Genomic DNA, 19,588 nt, shown 5'->3' with positions numbered 1-19,588 from the left:
GATGCACTGGGGGGATCTCCTTCCTCTTCCCTCTGGCATGGAGGCAAATCCCATCATGTCCTTGTCCTTCCTTCCCCAGAAAAGAAGCTAACGATGGAGACAAGGGAGGAAAAATCTCCATGGCAGAATGCCGTGGAAGAGGCCGTTTTGAGCAACCCTAGTGCACAGGAATCCAATGGGGAGGAAAGGTCCCAGAGATCCCACAGGAGGAGGGCTGGCTCTAAACCCAGCCCAGATTGCTCTGAGGAAGAAAGACCCACTCTGAGCCAGGAAAGTTGACAGAGCTTCAGCCAGAGTACGGAACAGGTGGTGCATGAGCAGCTTCATGATGAGTTGAAGCCCTACAAGTGCTTGGAGTGTGGGAAGAGCTAAGACGGAGCACCACCCTGATCAGCCACCAGATGATACACAATGGGGAATGGTGCTACAAGTGTGGGGAGTGTGGGAAGGGCTTCAGCTTTAGCTCCCAGCTCATCACCCACCAACACATCGACATTGGGGAGAGGCCCTACGAGTGTCCCAAGTGTCAGAAGAGGTTTCAGACCAGCTCAAATTACCCCTGCCACCAGCAGATTCACACCGAGGAGAGGCCCTTCTGCTGCCCTGAGTATGGGAAGGGCTTTGAGTGCAACTCCCACCTCATCATCCACCAATGCATCCACACCGGGGAAAAGCCCTGTGAGTGCCCCACCCGTGGGAAGAGGTTCCAGACCAGCACAAATCTCCGCCTGCATGAGCAGAGTCACACCCAGGAGAGGCCCTTCTGCTGCCCTGATTGCTGGAAGGGCTTCAAGAAAAAAGCCACCGTCATCACCCACTGGCATATCCACACTAGGGAGAGGCCCTACGAGTTCTCCACATCATGGGAAGAGCTTCTCCATGAGCTTGGACTTGACCAGACACCAGTGGAGTCAGCAGTAAGGGAAGTTCTGCGAGTGCCCCAACTGCAGGAAGAGCTTCATGCCCAGCCCCAGCTTCTTTCGCCATTGGAGGTCCCACGTCAGGAAGAGCCCTGGGGATCCATTTTCCCTGTGATCCATGCTGGGAAGATAGCTGTCCCTTTTCCTGCCCCTCCCAATGACATGTGGCATTGAAAAACATGAGGGTCTGGCCATGGACGTGTGATTACATTCATTCCCACCTCAGGTCACTGCCAGGGGCAGGAAAGGGACTCTCTCTCTCTCTCTCTGTCTCCCTGAGGAGAAGGTTGTCCTTTCCAGGAAGTGGAAATTGTGGCCAGACCCAGTGAGTTGTGTTTTAGTTTTTCCTGTAAACAGTTTTATTTATCCCTTCTATTATCAATATTGTTTCTGTTCTTGTTTGTTCCTGATCTCATTGCTGTTCCCAATAAATTGTTCTTATCCCAGCCTGGGATCTTTGCCTTTTGTGCTTTCCATGGGAGGTGGGAGGGCAGTGAGGGCAGCGCAGTTTAAGCGGGAGGAGGAAATTGGGGAATCCCATTCCTGAACCCTGGCCCATGGAAACCGAGCATCCCAGCTGGTCCCAGCCCTGGTGGCCATGGCAACAGCCTTGGGAGCGGGTTCCTGGCTGGGGCTGTGGGAACCTCTTCCATCTGGTGCCCAGGGACAGGAGTGGAGGGAATGGCTGCAGCTGAGTCGGGGCAGGCTCAGGTTGGATGTCAGGAAAAGGATTTTGCCCAGAGGCTGCTGGGGCCCTGCCCAGGCTCCCCAGGGAAGGGTCCCAGCTCCAGGGCTCTCTGAGTTCCAGCAGTGTTTGGACAGTGCTGCCAGGCCCAGGCTGGCATTGTTGGGGTGTCCTGTGCAGGGCCAGCAGTTGGACTGGAGGATCCTTATGAGTTGCTCGCAGCACAGCCAATTCTGTGGTTCTGGGATCCCATGAGCCTGGGGATGGGTCTGCCAATGGTTGCCATGGCAACCACCCCTGACATGGGGTATCCATTGAGCTGCACAGGGACTGAGCAGGAGCTGGTGATGGTTGCCATGGAAATGGACCATAGTAACAGGGGGCTGGTGATGGTTGCCTGCTAAGGATCAGATTTTTCACAGGCCCTCAGAGGGGTTCCATGGGGACTTTCCAAGATTCTTCAGGCTGTTCCAGAGCTGGAATTTCACAGGCACAGACAGGGGCTCCATGGACACCTCCCAGGGCTTTCTGGGGATGGTAAAGAGCCCTGTGGTCAGAAGCAGTCACAGCTATGGTGTCATCCCAGGGGACCTTAGGCTGCAAAGGCACTGATCTGTCACAGGCACTCACGGAGGCTCCACATCCCAGGAGTCCCCAGGCTGCCAAAGAGCTGGGATGTCCCAGACACTCACAGGGCTTCCTGTCATGGACACAGTGGGAGCTTCAGGCAAAATTTATTAAAGAAGGTCCTGTTGGGTCTCGAGGTGCAGAAAGGATCCCCAATAGCCCCCACAGATGCCCAAACATCATTGTTGAATAAGAGATGACACAGACTCAGATCAGAAGGCTAAGGTCTGAAAGCCACCCATTTTTTTAATCCTATTGTTATACCTTGCTTTTCTGTGGGTGGACCTCATTTTTCATTTAGTCAACACATTTCACATGATTGGCAATTAAGACAACACCCTTCAGTAAACAATTTTATGGAAAAAAGCTAACTTATAACAAACATAGTCAGCCAAGTGTTTCCTCAAAAATCCACTCCGATAACTTCAGTTATTGATGTTTGGTATATGTTGCGCCCTTCTGGGGGCTCCCTGGATGGGGGAAATCCTCCACTAGCAGTTCCGTGCCAGGTAAAAGGAGAAGCACAGGACTTTTTTGTTCTTCAGATTCTTGTTTATTGTTATCTTATCTAAAGTTTGGATAGTGTGCATACCAGGCTTAGCACGCTGGACAGACACCTCAAAATGGCCCCAAAATGTACAGTTTCAAGCTCTTTTAACATTTTCTCATCCAATTAACTCTTAAAACCTACGTTATTTCTACTTATCGACCAATAATTCATCCCTTGACTGTCCACATAACATCTGCACTGTGCTTTCCTTGACCAATCACCCTCTGCTACCAACAGTGTAGAAAATGGAGTAGATGAAGAAGACAGGGACTACACCCCAATTCCTCCCTCTTGCTTCCTATCTACAACATACTAAAAATCCCAAAACCTAAATTTCTCACCCAAGAGACACACTATACTAACCTCTAATCTATTTCACACTTTGTTAAATTCTAATCTCTCTCAAAGTCTTGAGAGTCCTCTCCATGGGTGAAGGTGAAAGGCAGTGTTTCTTTGGGGGCCAGGATCCTTCAGAGCAGACAGAGAAATATACCCTGTACCCTGGATTCCCACACATTTAACCTAAAATCCTTTAACTTAAAATCTTTAAAGTTACCCAGAAATGTTCCAGGTAAATAGGATTAGAAAGAGAAGAAATAGAGAACAACAGAAAGACAGATGATCCATAGAAAGATACACTCAGGGGTACCAACTGCTCGGGTTCCAGCATCGCTAACAGAGGAACTCCAGAAGATGGCAGGATGCAGACCATGGGCTGGCCTCATGCTCTGACTTTTAACCACCTGGGCCTTCATGGGCTGCCCCTGGTGTGGGACTGCCTGTTGCTTGTCCAATCAGACCCAGGGTAGCACCAGCTGCTACTCTGTCGACAGCTGGGCCCATCAGAGCTGGGATAGTACTGCCTGGGTTGTGATTTCTTGACAGCTGGGCAATCAGAGCTATGTTAGCACCACCCCTGCTCTGTGATTGATAACTCTCCAAGACCAGGTCTGGGGGCAGGACTCTGTCCCACCACAAACCAAGGTCTGACCCGCCCTGGCCCCACACAGGCATTCCAAGCATCCCAAGGTGTCTCGGGACAACGATATCATCCAGCCTCTGACAGCGACCGCAGTGACACTGTGGAACATCATGGAACCATGGGTCATTTCTGACAATGGAGATCCAAGTAAACAATGGTGAGACTGTGGAATCCAGGAATCATGGAATCAAGGAGACCATTGTGCAAATCATGGGCCCTATAGAAGCAAGGGTCAATGATCAAAAGTGGGGCCCATAGAAACAAGGAGCCATTGTGGCACAGCAGGGCCACATGGAGCCAAGGGACCACTGTGATTTTGTTGGGCCTCATGAAACCAAGAAGCCATTATGACGTTGCAAGACCCCATGGAATCAAGGAGATCATTGTGACAGTATGGGACTCCATGAAATCAGGGGAACATGGAACAGGTCTGCCTGGTTTGCCTGCTGGGGGCTGTCGGACAGGTCCCACTGAATTTGGTATGTCAACAGCCACTTCCCATCTGACCATGAAGGACTGGAACTCTGTGCTTTTCTTCCTGTGGGAAAGAACTATCTTTCTTGTCTAGGCTCACATGGCTGAAATGAGGATTCTACCTCTAAATGTGCCTCTATCCAAGGGTTACTCCCACATAAAATCTGCGATTACAGTCAAACCTAGCTAGACATGGCCTCTGGAGACTGCCTCCCATCTGCCCCTGCACCACTGGGGCTCGCTTGTTTCCTTCCTATGGAGGCCCTTGTGAAACCGCAGAGCATTGTGGAACCAATGGGCCATGGTGACACTGCAGGCCCTTGTGGAACCTATTACACTGTAGGAACTTGTGGAACCAAGGGGGTCATTGTGACATTGTGGGTACCAAGGATCCATAGGGCCACTGTGGCACTGTGGGGCCTCATAGACCCAAGGACATCTTTGTGGCTCTGTTGGACCACACGGTCCCAAGGGGCCAGTGTGAAGCAGCAGGGCTTTGTTGAACCAAGAGGCCGTTGCTGCATTTCAGGGCCTTGTAGAGCCAAAAGGGCCATTGTGATCCTGCAGTGCACCGTGGAACCGTGGAGAGCACTGTGACATTGCAAGGCCCCATGGAATCACAGAGAGTATTGTGACACTGTGGCGCCCCACAGAAACAAGGAGCCACTGTGACCCTGCAGGGTCTCATGGAAGGAAGGGGCCATTGTGACACTCTGGAAAGTTGCAGAAACAAGGGGATCATTGTTACATTACTGGGCCCCAATGGAACCAAGGGGCCATGATGACACAGAGAGGGTTGATGGAACCAATAGACCATTATGACGCTTTGAAGCCTTGTGGAACCATGGAGACCACTAAGATCCTTAAGGACTTGTCTAAACAAGGGGCCATTATGACACCTGAGGACATCATGGAAGCAAGAGAACCATTGTGGCACTGCAGGGCCCTGTGGAAGGAAGGGAACATGAAATAGGTGTGGCTGCCTTGGCCTTCTGGGGGTCATCTGGCAAGTCTGGTTGACCTTGGAATGTAGAAGGCCACTCCCATCTGCCCCTGAAACACCAGGGCTCTGGGCTTTCCTTTGTATGGAAAAGAACTGTCCATCTTTTCCAGGTATCCTTGGCCAAAATTACCATTCCACCTCCAAATTTCTGTGTATCGAAGGATCACTGCCAGAAAAAAGCTGCCAGGACAGACAAGTCTGGCTGGTCTTTGACTCCTGAGGGGCAGCACTCACCTGTTTTCCAAACACTGGAAAGGGCTCTCTGCTTTTATTTTTATGGAAGAAAAATAACCCTCTTCTCCAGGCACAAATGTCTGAAATTAAGACTCCACTTTCATAATTTCAAATATCCAAGGGTTGCTCCAAGCAAACCTGCCAGGACAGACAGGTCAGGCTTGCCTTGGCCTCTGGTGGTTGCTGTTCATCAGCTCCTGAAACATGGGGCCTCCATAGTTTCCTTCCTATGGAGACCAATGTGACATTGGGAGCCTTGTGAAATGAAGGGGCCATTGTGACAGTGCGGAGCACCATGGATCCAAGGGACCAGTGTGACACTGTGGGGCCTCATGGAAGCAAGGATATCATTGTGGCTCTGTTGCACCACATGGTCCCAGGGGCCCAGTGCAAATCAGCAATGTGAGAGTTAGCCCAGCTGTAACTCAGAGTCAGCCAGATTTTACCCCAGAAGAACTGGGTGTGAGTTTTAAGTCATAGGAATCATTCATTTAACTTAGGGTGAGCTTGAGAGTTCCCCCATAAGCCTTTCGTGTTGTTATGCTAAGTTGTCCAAGTTCTTCTCCCCTTTTGGTTTATTGGTTACTTGTTTCTTATTGTTCTAGTTTTCTAGCCCCAAGTGTCTATGTTGTTGCTTCCCCTTTGTCTCAGGTTTTAGGATCCTGCCCCTCATACTGTGATGGACTTCTCCATGCTTATTGTTTTTCACTCTGTTATTAAAGTTCCCTTTAAACAACACCATTGATCCTGCTCCTTTTCATTTTTGCCACCCTCACCCTGAAGTCAGGAGAACCAGAGAAGTTTGTCACAGCCACCATCACTGTGACTTTTGGTGCCCAAACAGGGACCATGACACCTAGGGCTCCCTGTGTCAGCTGGGGTTAGCTGATGGATAGGCCAGTGCTCCCAGGATTTTGGATTGTGCCAGGCCCAGCGGATTCATTGTTGCTTCGAGGGACCTTGCCCAGGATCTGCAGGGACAACAATGGTTTCACCTGCATAGGATTACAGGTGGGTTTGGGGAAATGCAAGACATTTAATGCCCATTTTGCCACTGTGTATTTACAATATGCACCCATGTCCCAGAATTGATTTGGGGTGTTCTGGTGGCTCTTCCCCATAAGGCAGAGAAAGAGAAAAATGGGCAGCCAGATGTCCAAAGTAGAAAGGAGCATATATGGATGCTTTAATTCTCACTCATCATTGCATAATATTTTCAAAGAATGAATTAAAATCAATCATGAGGTGGATCATTAAAAATTTTCCAGATTCCTCAGCTGACAAAATCAATACCACCGAATTTTGGGACTCAGTGGGATTAACATTGTACAACCTTTCGATCGAAAGGGACCCCGTTGCACCCTGCATGCTCCCCATCTTCCGCACCATCCTTGAGACCCTTCACCAGCAAGAAGTGTGTTGAAAACTCAATCTGTTGGTCACTCCTAACTTGGGACCTGCCCTCAAACCTGCCTTTCTCAGATCTTCCACAATGGTACAAGATGGCAATAGTCATGCGGTCTTGGAGCAACATGCCCTGGAGACTCAGGATGGAAGGAGCCCTAATGTGGCTTGGGAGCTAGACAATCCTCCCTCCATCTTGGCTCCCCCACTTCTTGCTACCACAACCTTCTCTTCCGCTCTGAACAAACCTCCAGACTCCAACCCCATAATGGCGGGTCATGCCCCCACTGTCAATCATCCTCTCCACTCCAGGCCATGCCTCCAGTTAAGGAAGAAGACTGGCAAATAGTCTCGAAACTCCTCGTTGCGCCCATATGAAAGAAGGGGGCAGAATCCCAGCTATCAGCCATCAGTTTACAAGAAAATCAAGGATATGTGTAGGGCAGCTAAAGACCATAGGAAGGACTTACCTTTTTTTAATGGCCTAATGAGGGCCATGTTTACGGCACGTCTTAAGATCTTTAAATCCTAAGATTTAAAATGTATTATGACCATGTTGCTGTCACCTGCAGAATACACCCTGTGGGAAGGTGGATGGAAATGTACATGTTGGAGGATTTTGTTCAGACATGGCTTGAAGGAAAAAAGGCTATGAACATATACAGCTGGTTGAAAGGCAAAAGGCAGCTGTAAGCAGCAAGTTCTCAGGCTTGTTCCTGTAAGCAGCAAGTTCTCAGGCTTGTTCCTTAACAACAGTAAACACCTTGTCCTTGAGTAGTGATGAGGAAGCATGGTGACAAACATGGAGGCCTTGAGAATGATAAATAAGTCAAAAACAGGATGAGAAAAACAAATGTTAGTCTCAACAAGAAACCACAGGTATTGACAACAAAAGGAGGGGTTGGTGTGTAATCTGTAGCCAATAATGAGCTCGGGTATTGCAATATGTATGAACTTAATTAACACTACTATAAAAGTGTGTAAGCTGGATCAATAAATCGGAGTTCGATGCTGATCAATAAGGATGAGGTCGACTCCCTTCGCTTCCTCAAATGGTGACACCCGATCATGATTTTACGACGCACCACGGAGGGGTGAAGACACGGCTCAGGTTCCGAAGCAGCCGGGACGGCAGATAAGTGCAGAGAGAGAAAAAAGCAGATAAAAAAGAGGCTGAGATGCGCCATGCTCTGGGTGTTGTATAGACGAGCCTGGCTGATACGTGCTGCATGGACCTTGAAGAGCTGCAATCAGCACTGACGATTTTGGTATGGAAAGGCAAGCAGCATATGATTTATTTTTTTTTACAAAAAAGGCAGGTTAAGGAGATAGATTTGCAAAAGGATTTACCAGGGCTTTTGACTTACAGCTACGATAGGGGAGTTTTTATTAACCCCCATACGGTTCACGAGTTAATGGACTGGCATAAATTTGGTGATTTATTGTGGGAGGCTACTTTAGAGGGTGATAAAACTGCCAAGAAGTTAGGTAAATTATGGAGGGTGGTTCACAATGAGATGTTAAAGTTTCAGGCTGAGAAAAAGGCCGCCCAGCAGGCTAACGCCGCTCATGGGCGTAATAAAGATTACGATCAGGACAGGAGATATGATCAGGACAGGGGATTACCATTAGCCCCTGCAATGAGGATGGTCTTACTACCTGCTTCGCCGCCCTCTTCTGCTTCAAGGCAGGCTACACAGAGCGCTTGTGAGGCTTCCACACCCCCTGAACAACACGAACTATGGCCAAGTTAATCCCAATAATCTCCCAAAAATCAATGAGCCGATCCCTGGGGCGGAAAACAACCTAGCGGGGGCTATTGCAAGGGAGCGGAGGTTGGCTTGGGCTAACCTCTCCAGAGACGCTATGAAAAAGGGGGATAAGGAAGTTATCAGGGCTGCTACTGAGCTGGCTTGTCCTGTTGTATTCCATCCGTAGGAGGGAGGCGGCATGAAGGCTACTATAACAGCCCTTGATGGGAAATTGCTGTCTCAACTGAGGTCTACTGTTAGTCAGTTTGGAGTGAAAAGTGAGCCAGCCAAACAGATATTAGATTATATTTTTGATACTAGCCTCCTTCTGGTGAATGATTGTCGTGGGATAGCTAAATTGATTTTTACTCAACATCAGCAGTTGTTATTCAATGCTCATTGGCAAGGGCTTGTGAACGAGTGTGTGGCGGTCCAGAGGCAGCCGGGGGACCCTTTCCATGGCATAACTGTTAATGAGCTTATGGGCCTGGGACCTTTTCCTCGTACTGAGGCACAAGCTTTATTGGGGCAAGAGAAATGCCGGGAGGCTGTGAGATTGGTCAGGCTTACTATAGAGAGGGTAAAAGAGCCAGGAGGGATACCCATGTATATGGGAATTAAGCAAGGGGCAGAAGAGTCATTTGGGTCATTTATTGATAAGGCTGCTGCTGCAATTGAAAGGGCTGGGGTGCCAGAATATCTTAGGGAGGCATTACTCAAGGAGTGTGCTCTCCAAAATTGTAATTCTGCTACTAAGAGAGTGCTTAATACTCTGGGTGCCAATTGGACTATAGAGGAGGCATTAGAGACAATGGCTTTGGTGCCAACAGGAGCAGAAGCCTTTGTAGTAGATGCAATCAAACAATTAGGGCTAAGCTTACAAGAACAGGCAAAGACCTCTCAAAATCAGGTGTTAGCTGCTCTTGCACCACTTCAAATATCAGCAGCACTTCCTCTGACGGCTAATTGGGGCCAAAAATGCCATTCCCACACCCACAATATGAGTGCCTGCAAGAAGAGACCAGGAAGCACGAACTGCAGTGGCCATGCACCGGCTCAAGTTGTCGCTGCAGCATCAGCACCCTCTCCTGTCTCCAACCCGCCACCACAGGAAGCCTCGCCTTGGAACTGGCAGCCACCGTAGGAGTTACGCTGATGACCCCGCACCCACGGAAAATCCTGACAGGGATTCACGGACCTATGTTATGCAGGGTCAAGCTGGGTGCTTTGCTGTTTGGAAGATCATCTGCGTTGGGATTATTTGTTTTGCTTGGTGTCATTGGTGTGGACTATATGGTTGTAGTGCATACCCCTTTCCCACCACTCCAAATTAACAAAGGACTGAGAATTGCTTAGTTGGTGCCACTTGAGCCAAATGACTAAGGGATTACAGACTATGAAAGGACAAGAGAGGGGGGAAGATGGTTTTGAATCCACCGGAGGACTTACCTTACTGACTTTGAACCTTTCTGAGAGACCCAAGAAGGGGTGGAAGTGGAATTTCAAGGACAGAAAGGATCATTTTCAGGCTTGCTGGATACTAGAGCAGATTCCAGCATTATTAGCCCTAGCCGTTCACCTCCTCTCCGGGTTCTCATGAATGCAAAACAGCTAACAGCTTTCTTCTTCAGTAGTCCAATTACCACCTACCGTGCAATGCCTGATAAGGCAGGACATTATGGCTCAGTTGGGGGTGGTTTTAACCCTTTGGGGTGAAAGCCATTGCTTGGACCGTGGCTGGGGAACCTTATAGAGATACTAAGTGTGCTTTTAAATGCTTTTGCTTATTTTACCTTGTATTTTTAATTGTATTCAAGATATGGTTAGTAGAATGATAGAAAAAAACTGGCAGACTAACCTCCTTGTGCAAAAAAGAAAACGGGGAATTTGTTGGAGGATTTTGTTCAGACATGGCTTGAAGGAAAAAAGGCCATGAGCACATACAGCTGGTTGAAAAGTAAAAGGCAGCTGTAAGCAGCAAGTTCTCAGACTTGTTCCTTAACAACAGTAAACACCTTGTCCTTGAGTAGTGATGAGAAAGCATGGTGACAAACATGGAGGCCTTGAGAATGATAAACAAGTCAACAACAGGATGAGAAAAACAAGTCTTGGTCTCAATAATGTTATGAACAAAAATTCGGTTAATATTTTTTTTGTGAGAAAAAGTTACCACTACTGCTGGGCTGCTGCCTGTGTTATGGTAATTACGGGTCGTTGTCGTTAATGGTTGTTTTTGTATTAGTAAAAGCCCTGGCTGGGGCAAGTTAATGGCCCTTCTCCTGAGACAGTAACGGGTGGGGACCTCCCCGAACAGTGAGGAGAAGAGACCTGGAGGGGAGGCGTTATGCAAAGTGACTCTCAAGACCAGAATGCTTTGTGGGACCCCCCCGATTCCAAACCCACGGAGAAACCCCAAAAACAACGAGCCAAATAAGAGTTGAGAGACTGGAGTGATGTCTGGATGTGAGGAGCGGAGTGCTGGGCCTGCAAGAGATGCTGGAAACCTTCATCGTTCCTCACCCTGTCTTGGAGATCCCCCGGGCCAGGTCTGGGAGGGAGCGAGACTCGGACCGAATTAACATCTGACGGGGACACCACGCCCTAAAGGCTCCCACGAAGACCGGATTCCCCCAGCCCTGCCCCTTGTGGACAGAGCTGTGCATATCCTCCTCCTCTGGGTCGCCCTGGGAGACGATGGGAGACTGCAGACCCGTCGAGCCGCTCAATCCTGAGATGATCACTTTTAATAAAGGCATTAAAAAGGAGAAGAAGTCTCCTGGCCCTGTTTATTTCAAATAACAAACCACAGGTATTGACAACAAAGGAGGTGTTGGTGTGTAATCTGTAACCAATGATGAGCTCAGGTTTTGCAATATGTATGAGCTTACTTACCACTACTATAAAAGTGTGTAAGCTGGATCAATAAATCGGAGATCGATGCTCACCAATCAGGATGTGTGCTCGTCTCCCTTCACTTTCCTCAGCTCTGTACTGGGAGGGACTGGGACTGAGCGGCTTTGTACTGGGATATACTGGGAGGGACTGGGGGGAGTCACTGGGATGGACTGGGATTAACTGGGACCGACTGGGATGTACTGGGAGCACTGGCATGAACTGGGATGCAGTGGGATGGACTGCAATGGAACTGGGATTGAACTGGGAGCACTGGGATGGACAGGGTTTGAACTGGGATGCACTGGGATGGACAGGGATTGAACTGGGATGCACTGGGATTGAACTGGGATGCACTGGGATGGACAGGGATTGAACTGGGAGCACTGGGATGGACAGGGATTGAACTGGGAGCACTGGGATGCACTGGTTTGAACTAGGATGCACTGGGAGCACCGGGGCACGCCCTGCTGGTGTCCCCTGACGTGGATGAGGCGGGGCCACTGTGGGGACACCTCAGGGACACTTTGGGGACACTTTGGGGTGACCCTGGGGCCACCTTGGGGACACCTCAGGAACTCCTGGGGTCATTTCAGGGACACCTCGGGGACACCCTGAGAGCACCCTGGGGACATCGGGGAGTGACCCAGGGGACACCTTGGGGACATCCTGGGGACACCTTGGAGACATCTTGGGGTGACCCTGGGGACATCCCTGAGACACCTTGGGGACATTTTGGGGACATCCTGGGGACCCTTTGGGGACATTGTGGGGTCACTTTGGGGAGACTTGAGAGACACCTTGGGGACATTTTGAGGACACCCTGAGAGCACTTTGGGGACATTTTAGGAACCCCCAGTTCAGGAACACCTTGGGGACACTTTGGGGACACTCTGGGGTCATTTCAGGGACACTTTAGGGACATCCTGGGGACACCCAGAGAGCACTTTGGGGACACTTTGGAGCCACTTCAGGGACACTTTTGGGTGACCCGGGGGACATCCCTGAGACACCTTGGGGACACCTCAGGAACTCCCTGGGGTCATTTCAGGGACACTTTGGAGACATTGTGGGGACATTCTGGGAAACCCAGACCCTGGGGTCACTTTGGGAGCTGTCGTGGGGACACCAAGGGGACACTTCAGGAGGCCCCTGGGGACACTTTGGGGACACCTTAAGGCCACCTTGGGGACACTTTTGGGGACACTTCAGAGCCACCACTCTGGGGACACTTTGGGGACACCTTGAGGAGACCTTGGGGACATTCTGAGAACCCCAGGGGGACACTGTCAGAACGCCCCTGGGGACACTTGGTGGACACCTCAGGATGCCCTGTGGGGACCTCTGGGGGACACCTTGGGGACACTTCAGGGTCACCATCATGGGGACACCCTGGGGACACTTTGGGGACATTTGAGGGAGATATGGGAGGGACGCTGGGGACACTTTGGGGACATCTCAGGGGCCATCGCAGGGGCACTTTAGGACTCCCAGGGGACACCTTGGGGACACTTTGGGAACACTTTGGGACACCTGAGGGACACCTTGGGGACACCTTGAGGACACTCTGGGGGGACATCTCAAAGCCACCCCATGGACACCTTGGGGACATCTCAGGGTCACTTCAGGGACACTTTGAGGACACCTGAAGAACTCTTGGGGACACTTTGGGGACATCTCAGTGGCCATCCCAGGGACACCTTGGGGACAGCTGAAGGACACTGTGGGGATACCCTGAGAGCATTCTGGGGACATCTTGGGGACATTTTGGGGACCTCAATGGAGCATCATGGAGACACCTTGGGGATACCTCAGGACCCCGCTGGGGACCCTTTGTGGCCATTTAGGGACATTTTGGGGCCATTTGCGGCCATTTTGGGACAACTTTTGGGCCATTTGGGACATTCTGGGGCGATTTGGGAACATTTGGGGACATTTTGGGTCCCTCCAATGAGCACAGACTCAGGCCACGCCCCTTTCCCCACACCATTTTATTCCCAATCAATCAGAACCTCCAGAGTGCTTCAAATGGGCGGAGCCTCCTCTGCTCACTCCTCCCCCTTCCCAACAGTGGGCAGGGCCTCCTCGGGGGTGGGTGGGGCCTCCTCGGGGGTGGGCGTGGCCTGCAGGGCGTGGGTGGCAGCTCTCCAGCGCTGCAGCCAATGGGAGAAGGGGGCGCAGCCAGGGGGCGTGGCCAGGACCCACTGAGCCGGCTGGACCCACCTGGGGAGAGGGGCGGGGTTAGGAAAAAGGGGTGGGGCTCTGGGTGGGAGGAGCCACGCCCCCATTCCAGGCCTCTCCCCCTCCCTCCAGGCCCCGCCCCCTCCATCACCATTGGCTGACGAGCTCCTGGAGGCGGGGCCAGACCCTGATTCGCTGCTCGCAGCCTTCTCTGACCAATCGCAGCCGGGCCAGCAGCTCGGCCTCCTCCACGGTGAGCGGGGGCGGGGCCAGCTGCTCTGGCTCCGCCTCCAGGGCAGGCCCCGCCCCCCGGCGCAGGCGCAGCGCCCCCTGGCGGAGCTGCTGACGCAAGATGGCCGCCTGGGACAGCAGCGAGCCCTGACGGACACAAGGGGGCGGGGGCGGGCTTAGCCACGCCCCCCAAACCCCGCAGGACACGCCCACAATTGGCGGCACCCTCCCCCACCGTTTCAGCCCCATTTAAGCCCCACCCCAAATCCCTCCCACTCTCTCCAAGCTCCTCCTCCACTCTTTAAGCTCCTCCCCTTTCCCTCCAGACCCACCCCACATTTCAAGCTCCTCCCCCAATCCTGCTCCCAAGCCCCTCCTCCTAAATTTAAGTCCCTCATCCATCTTTTGGCTCCTCCCCCATCCCTTGGCTCTCTAAACCCCTCCCTCCTCGAGGCCCCTCCCCCCCTCAAGACCCTCCCCCACCCTTTCAGCCCCTCCCCATCTTTAAGCCCCTCCCTCTCTTTAGATGCCATCTGTTTTAGACCCTCCCCCTTTGAGCCCCTCCCCACTCTTAAATCTCCTTCCTCCCCCTCAAGCCACTCCCCCTCATTAAGTCCCACCCCTCAAGCCTTTGCCCTACCCTTTAGGCCCCTCCCACTTTAAGACTCTCCCCCACTTTACCCAATCCCCTGGTTTAAGCCCCTCCCCCATTTAAGCCCTCTGGGTTAGGCCCCTCTTCCTGGTATAGGCCCCTCCTCCTGGTATAGGCCACTCCCACATTTAAGCCCCTCCCATCCCTCTTTAAGCCCTGCCCCACCCCCTTAGCCCCTCCCCCACCTGTGCCACGCCCATCTCCTGCGCCAGCCCCTGCAGAGGGGGCGTGGTCTGTGCCAGGGGGCGGGGCTCCGTTCCCAGTGCTCCCAGTGCTCCCAGTGCCAGCTGCCGGCGCCGCAGCCTCTCCCCATCCAGAGGGGGAAGGGCCGAGCCCGGCCCCGCCCGTGCCACGCCCACAACCTGCGGCCAGAGACGTCGGGAACTGGGATCAAACTGGGAGGGACTGGTAGGGAATTGGGAGATACTGGTTTATACTGGGAGGGATTGGGAGAGAACTGGGTTATACTGGGAGGGCACTGGGATCAAACTGGGAGTTACTGGGATCTCAGCTGGAGTCAAACTGGGAGCACTGGGAGGAAGCGGGAGTTACTGGGAGCACTGGGATCAGAGCTGGAGTCAAACTGGGATGAACTGGGAGTGACTGGGAGGGAACTGGGTTGTCCTGGGAGGGACTGGGGGATACTGGGTTATACTGGGAGGGGACTGGGATGGAACTGGGGGGAATTGGGAAGGACTGGGAGGGAACTGGGAGGGAAGTGCAGGATACTGGGATGGACTGGGTTATACTAGGATATACTGGGGTGGAACTGGGAGGGTGCTGGGAGGGACTGGGTTATACTGGGAGGGACTGGGATCAAACTGGGAGTTACTGGGAACACAGTTGGAGTCAAACTGGGAGCACTGGGAGGGACTGGGGGATACTGGGACAGACTGGGAGGGAACTGGGATATACTGGGATCTCAACTGGATTCAAACTGGGGGCATTGGGATGAACTGGGATTGAACTGGGATGGACTGGGAGGGAACTGGGAGTTACTGGGAGCACTGGGAGGGACCGGGAGGGAAATGAGGGATACTGGGATATACTGGGAGGGAACTGGGATCGTACTGGGAGTTACTGGAAGCACTGGGATCAGAGCTGGACTCAAACTGGGAGCACTGGGATGAACTGGGATGGCACTGAGGGACGCTGGATTTTACTGGGAGGGACTGGGATGGAACTGGGATGTACTGGGGAGGAACTGGGGGATACTGGGATGGACAGGAGGATACTGGGATATACTGGGAGGGAACTGGGGGGCTTAGTGGTCTATACTGGTCCATACTGGTCCATACTGGGGCGCTCCCCACCTGCTCCTGCAACGGTTTCAGCGCCGCTCGGCGCCCCCTGGTGGCGGTGCTCAGGAACCGCAGGCGCTGCTGCAAATGGAGCTGGGGAGGGAAATGGCAAAAATCAACAGAATTCACCCCAAATAACCCAAAAATCAACAAAATGAACCCAAAATTCCCCCAAAACCATCCAAATGTACCAAAAAATCAACAGAATTCACCCAAAAATAAACCCGAAATTCACCCAAAATGAACCTAAAATACATCAAAATGAAACCAAAATTAACCCAAAATTAACCCAAAATTAATCCAAAATCACCTAAATTACCCAAAAATCATCAGAAATCACCCAAAATTCATCCAAAATACCCCGAAACCATCCAAATTAACACAAAAATCAACAAAATTCACCCAAAATTAACAGAACATGCACAAAAATTCACCCCAAAATCCCCCCAAGGTCACCCAAATTAACAAAAAAAAATCTCCCTGAAATCACCCAAATTAACACAAAAATCACCAAAATTAACTCCGAAATCCCCCCAAATTAAGCAAAAAATCACCAAAATTTACCGAAAAATACCCCTGAAATTATCCAGATTAACACAAAAAATCACCAAACATCACCCCAAAATCAGCCAAATTAACCCTAAAATACACCCAAAATTACTGAAATTAACCCAAAAATCACCAAGATTAACCCAGAAATCCCCAAAAATCCCCAAAATTAACCCAGAATCACCCAAATATCCCCCTGAAATCACCTAAATTTACCCCAAAATCACCAAAATTCATCCAAAAATCCCCCTCAAACCACCCAAATTAACCCCAGAATAACCAAAATTAACTCAAAAAACCACCTGAGATCACCCAAATTAACCCCAAATTAACCCAAAATGCACTAAAATTAACCCCAAAATCCCACAAATCACCCCACAATCACCCAAATTAACCCCAAATTACCAAAATTTGCCTAAAAATACCCCAAATTAACGCACAAGTAGCTCACAATTTACCCCAAGTCACAAAAATGAACCCAAAAATCTCCCTGAAATCACCCAAATTGACCCCAAATCAGCCAAAATTAACCCTGAAATCCCACCCAATTAACCCAAAATTAAACCAAAAAGCACCAAAATTAACCAAAAATCACCCAAATTAACCCCATATACATCAAAGTTCACCCCAAAATCCCCCCACAATCAAGGAAATTAACCTCAAATCACCAAAATTTACCTAAAAATCCCCAAAATGAACCTAAAATTAACCCAAGAATCCACCAAAGTTAACCCAAAATCAACAAAATTAACCCAAAATCCCCCCAAATCACCAAAATTAACCCAAAAAACCAGTCAACCAAAATACCCCAAAAATCTCTCCCAAATCACCCAAAATATCCCAAAATCACCAAAATTACCCAAAATCCTCCATTTCCCCCAAAATTCCCCTTTCCCCCAAACCCCAAAAACCCCTAAATCCACCAAATCCCCCAAAATGCCCAAACCCCAAAACTCCCAAAAACCCCCAAACTCCCCCCAAGCCCTAAACATTCCAAAAACCCCAAAACCTCAAAGTCCCTCAAAACCCCCCAAAATCTCCAAAATTTCCCATTTTACCCCCTCAAAAACCCCAAATCCCAAAACCCCAAAAAACTTCAAAAACCTCAAAATTCCCCTAATCCCCCAAAGTGCCCCAACTCCCAAATCCCCCAATCCCAAAAAAAACCCCAAATCCCAAACTCCCCAATTTCAGCCCAAAATTCCCCATTTTACCCCCCAAAAATCCCAAAGTCCCCAAAACTCCAAAATGTCCCCGAATCCCCCCAAACCCCCAAATCCTCCAAGTCCCCTGAAATCCCCAAACCACAAATCCCCCCAAAAACCTCCAAATCCCCCAAAATTCTCCCCCCAAATCTCCCAAAACCCCAAATCCCAAATACCCCAAAAACCCAAACCCCCAAAACCTCAAATCCCCCAAAATTCCCCCAGATATCTCCCAAAATCACAAACCCCAAAATCTCCAAAACCCCCAAATCTTAAATACCTAAAAAATGCCAATAAATCCCCAAAAGCGCCAAAACTCCCCAAAAACCCCCAAAACCCCAAAACGTCCCAAATCCCCCAACCTCCCAAATCCCAAAATCCCCTCAAATACTTCCCCAAAACTTCCAAATTCCCCATTTTATGCCCCCAAAACCCCAAATCCCAAACATCCCAAAATCTCAAATCCCAAAATCCCCAACAAACCCCCCAAAATCCCAAACCCCAAAATCCCCAAACCCCAAATCCTAAATCCCCAAAACCTCAAACTTCCCCAAATCCCCCAAACTCTAAACCCCCAAACTCCCCAAATCCAAAACCCCAAAAAACCCAAACCCCAAAATCCCCCAAAATGCCCCCAAATCCCCAACCCCCCCCCAAAAAACCCAAAATACCGAATCCAAAATGTCCAAAATCTCAAATCCTCAAAATCCCAAATCCCAAAAATCCCCCAAAACTCCCCAAAAAACTCAAAGGCCCAAAACCGCAAACCCCAAATCCCCCAAATTCCCAAACCCCAAATCCCCCCAATCCCCCCACTCCAAATGTCCAACCCCCAAAATCTCAAACACCCCAAATTGCCCCAAATCCCCCAAAATTTCCCATTTTATCCCCCAAAAACCCAAAAAACCCCCAAAACACCCCAAAAATCTCAAATCCCAAACTCCAAAATTCCCCATTTTACCCGCAAAAATCCAATAAACCCCAAAAACTCCACAAACCCCAAAACCTCCAAATCCCCAAAACCCAAATCCGAAACTCCAAAAAACCCCAAAACCCCCAAAATTCTCAAATCCCAAACCCCCTAAATTTCCCAATTTTACCCCCCAAAACCCCATAAAAACCCCAAAAACCCCCATAAAACCCCAAAATTCCCCGCACTCACCACTCGGCCCCTCCCCCTCCACAGCTGCTGCCGGAGCTGCTCCAGGGCCGAGTTTGGGGTCAAATCCGTGGAATTTGGGACCAGATTTGGGCATTTAGGATCCAAAATTTGGGATTTTGGGTCCAAATTTGGGGATTTAAGATCCAAATTTTGGGATTTTGGGTCCAAATTTGGGCATTTAGGATCCAAATTTTGGGATTTTGGGTCCAAATTTGGGGATTTAAGATCCAAATTTTGGGGTTTTAGAGCAGATTTTGGAGCTGATTTTGAGGCCAAATGTGAGGATTTGGGGTCCAAATTTTGGGATTTTGGGGCTGAATTTTGTGGATTTTGAGGTTTTGAGGCCAAATTTTGGGGTTTTGGGGGTTCCTGGGGTGGATTTGGGGGATTTTGGAGCTCCTGCTGCAGCTGGGTCAGCGCCCGGCCCAGGGAGGCCCGGTAGGCCAAGAGCCCCTCCCGGAGCAGGAACTGCCTGGGAAGGAAATTGGGGTGAGAAATGGGGAAATTGGGAAAATGGGGAAAAATAGGGGGGGGAGGAAATAGGGGGAGAAATGGGGGGGAAAAATGGGAATAAAAATTGGGATTTTGGGGTCAAATTTGGTGATGTTAGAGCCAATTTTGGATCCCATTTTGGGGATTTCAGAACAGGTTTTGGGGCTGAATTTGGGAATTTTGGGGCAGAATTTGGAGATTTAGAGCCAAATTTGGAGTTTTGGGGCTGAACTTTGTGATTTTGGGACCCAATTTGAGGCCGATTTTGGAAATTTTGGGGCTGAATTTTGGGA

The 19,588-nt window shown here is 50.2% G+C and overlaps 1 protein-coding gene across 1 annotated transcript in view; it reads right to left on the bottom strand.

Moving 5' to 3' along the window:
- Positions 1-13,570: 13,570 nt before the first annotated feature.
- Positions 13,571-19,588, bottom strand: part of LOC131090577 (uncharacterized) — a 51,528-nt gene continuing 45,510 nt past the window's right edge. Inside the window, exons 16-20 of the mRNA XM_058036027.1 lie at positions 18,804-19,275; positions 15,900-15,980; positions 14,772-14,948; positions 13,855-14,081; positions 13,571-13,745 (exon numbers count right to left, since the gene is read on the bottom strand). Coding sequence (XP_057892010.1) covers positions 13,571-13,745; positions 13,855-14,081; positions 14,772-14,948; positions 15,900-15,980; positions 18,804-19,275 — 1,132 coding nt within the window. The remainder of the gene's footprint in view (positions 13,746-13,854; positions 14,082-14,771; positions 14,949-15,899; positions 15,981-18,803; positions 19,276-19,588) is intronic.

The sequence above is a fragment of the Melospiza georgiana genome, chromosome 17 (assembly GCF_028018845.1).
Source record: "Melospiza georgiana isolate bMelGeo1 chromosome 17, bMelGeo1.pri, whole genome shotgun sequence".
In the NCBI taxonomy this organism is placed as follows: Eukaryota; Metazoa; Chordata; class Aves; order Passeriformes; family Passerellidae; genus Melospiza; species Melospiza georgiana.
This window is presented reverse-complemented; position numbering and strand designations above follow the sequence as displayed.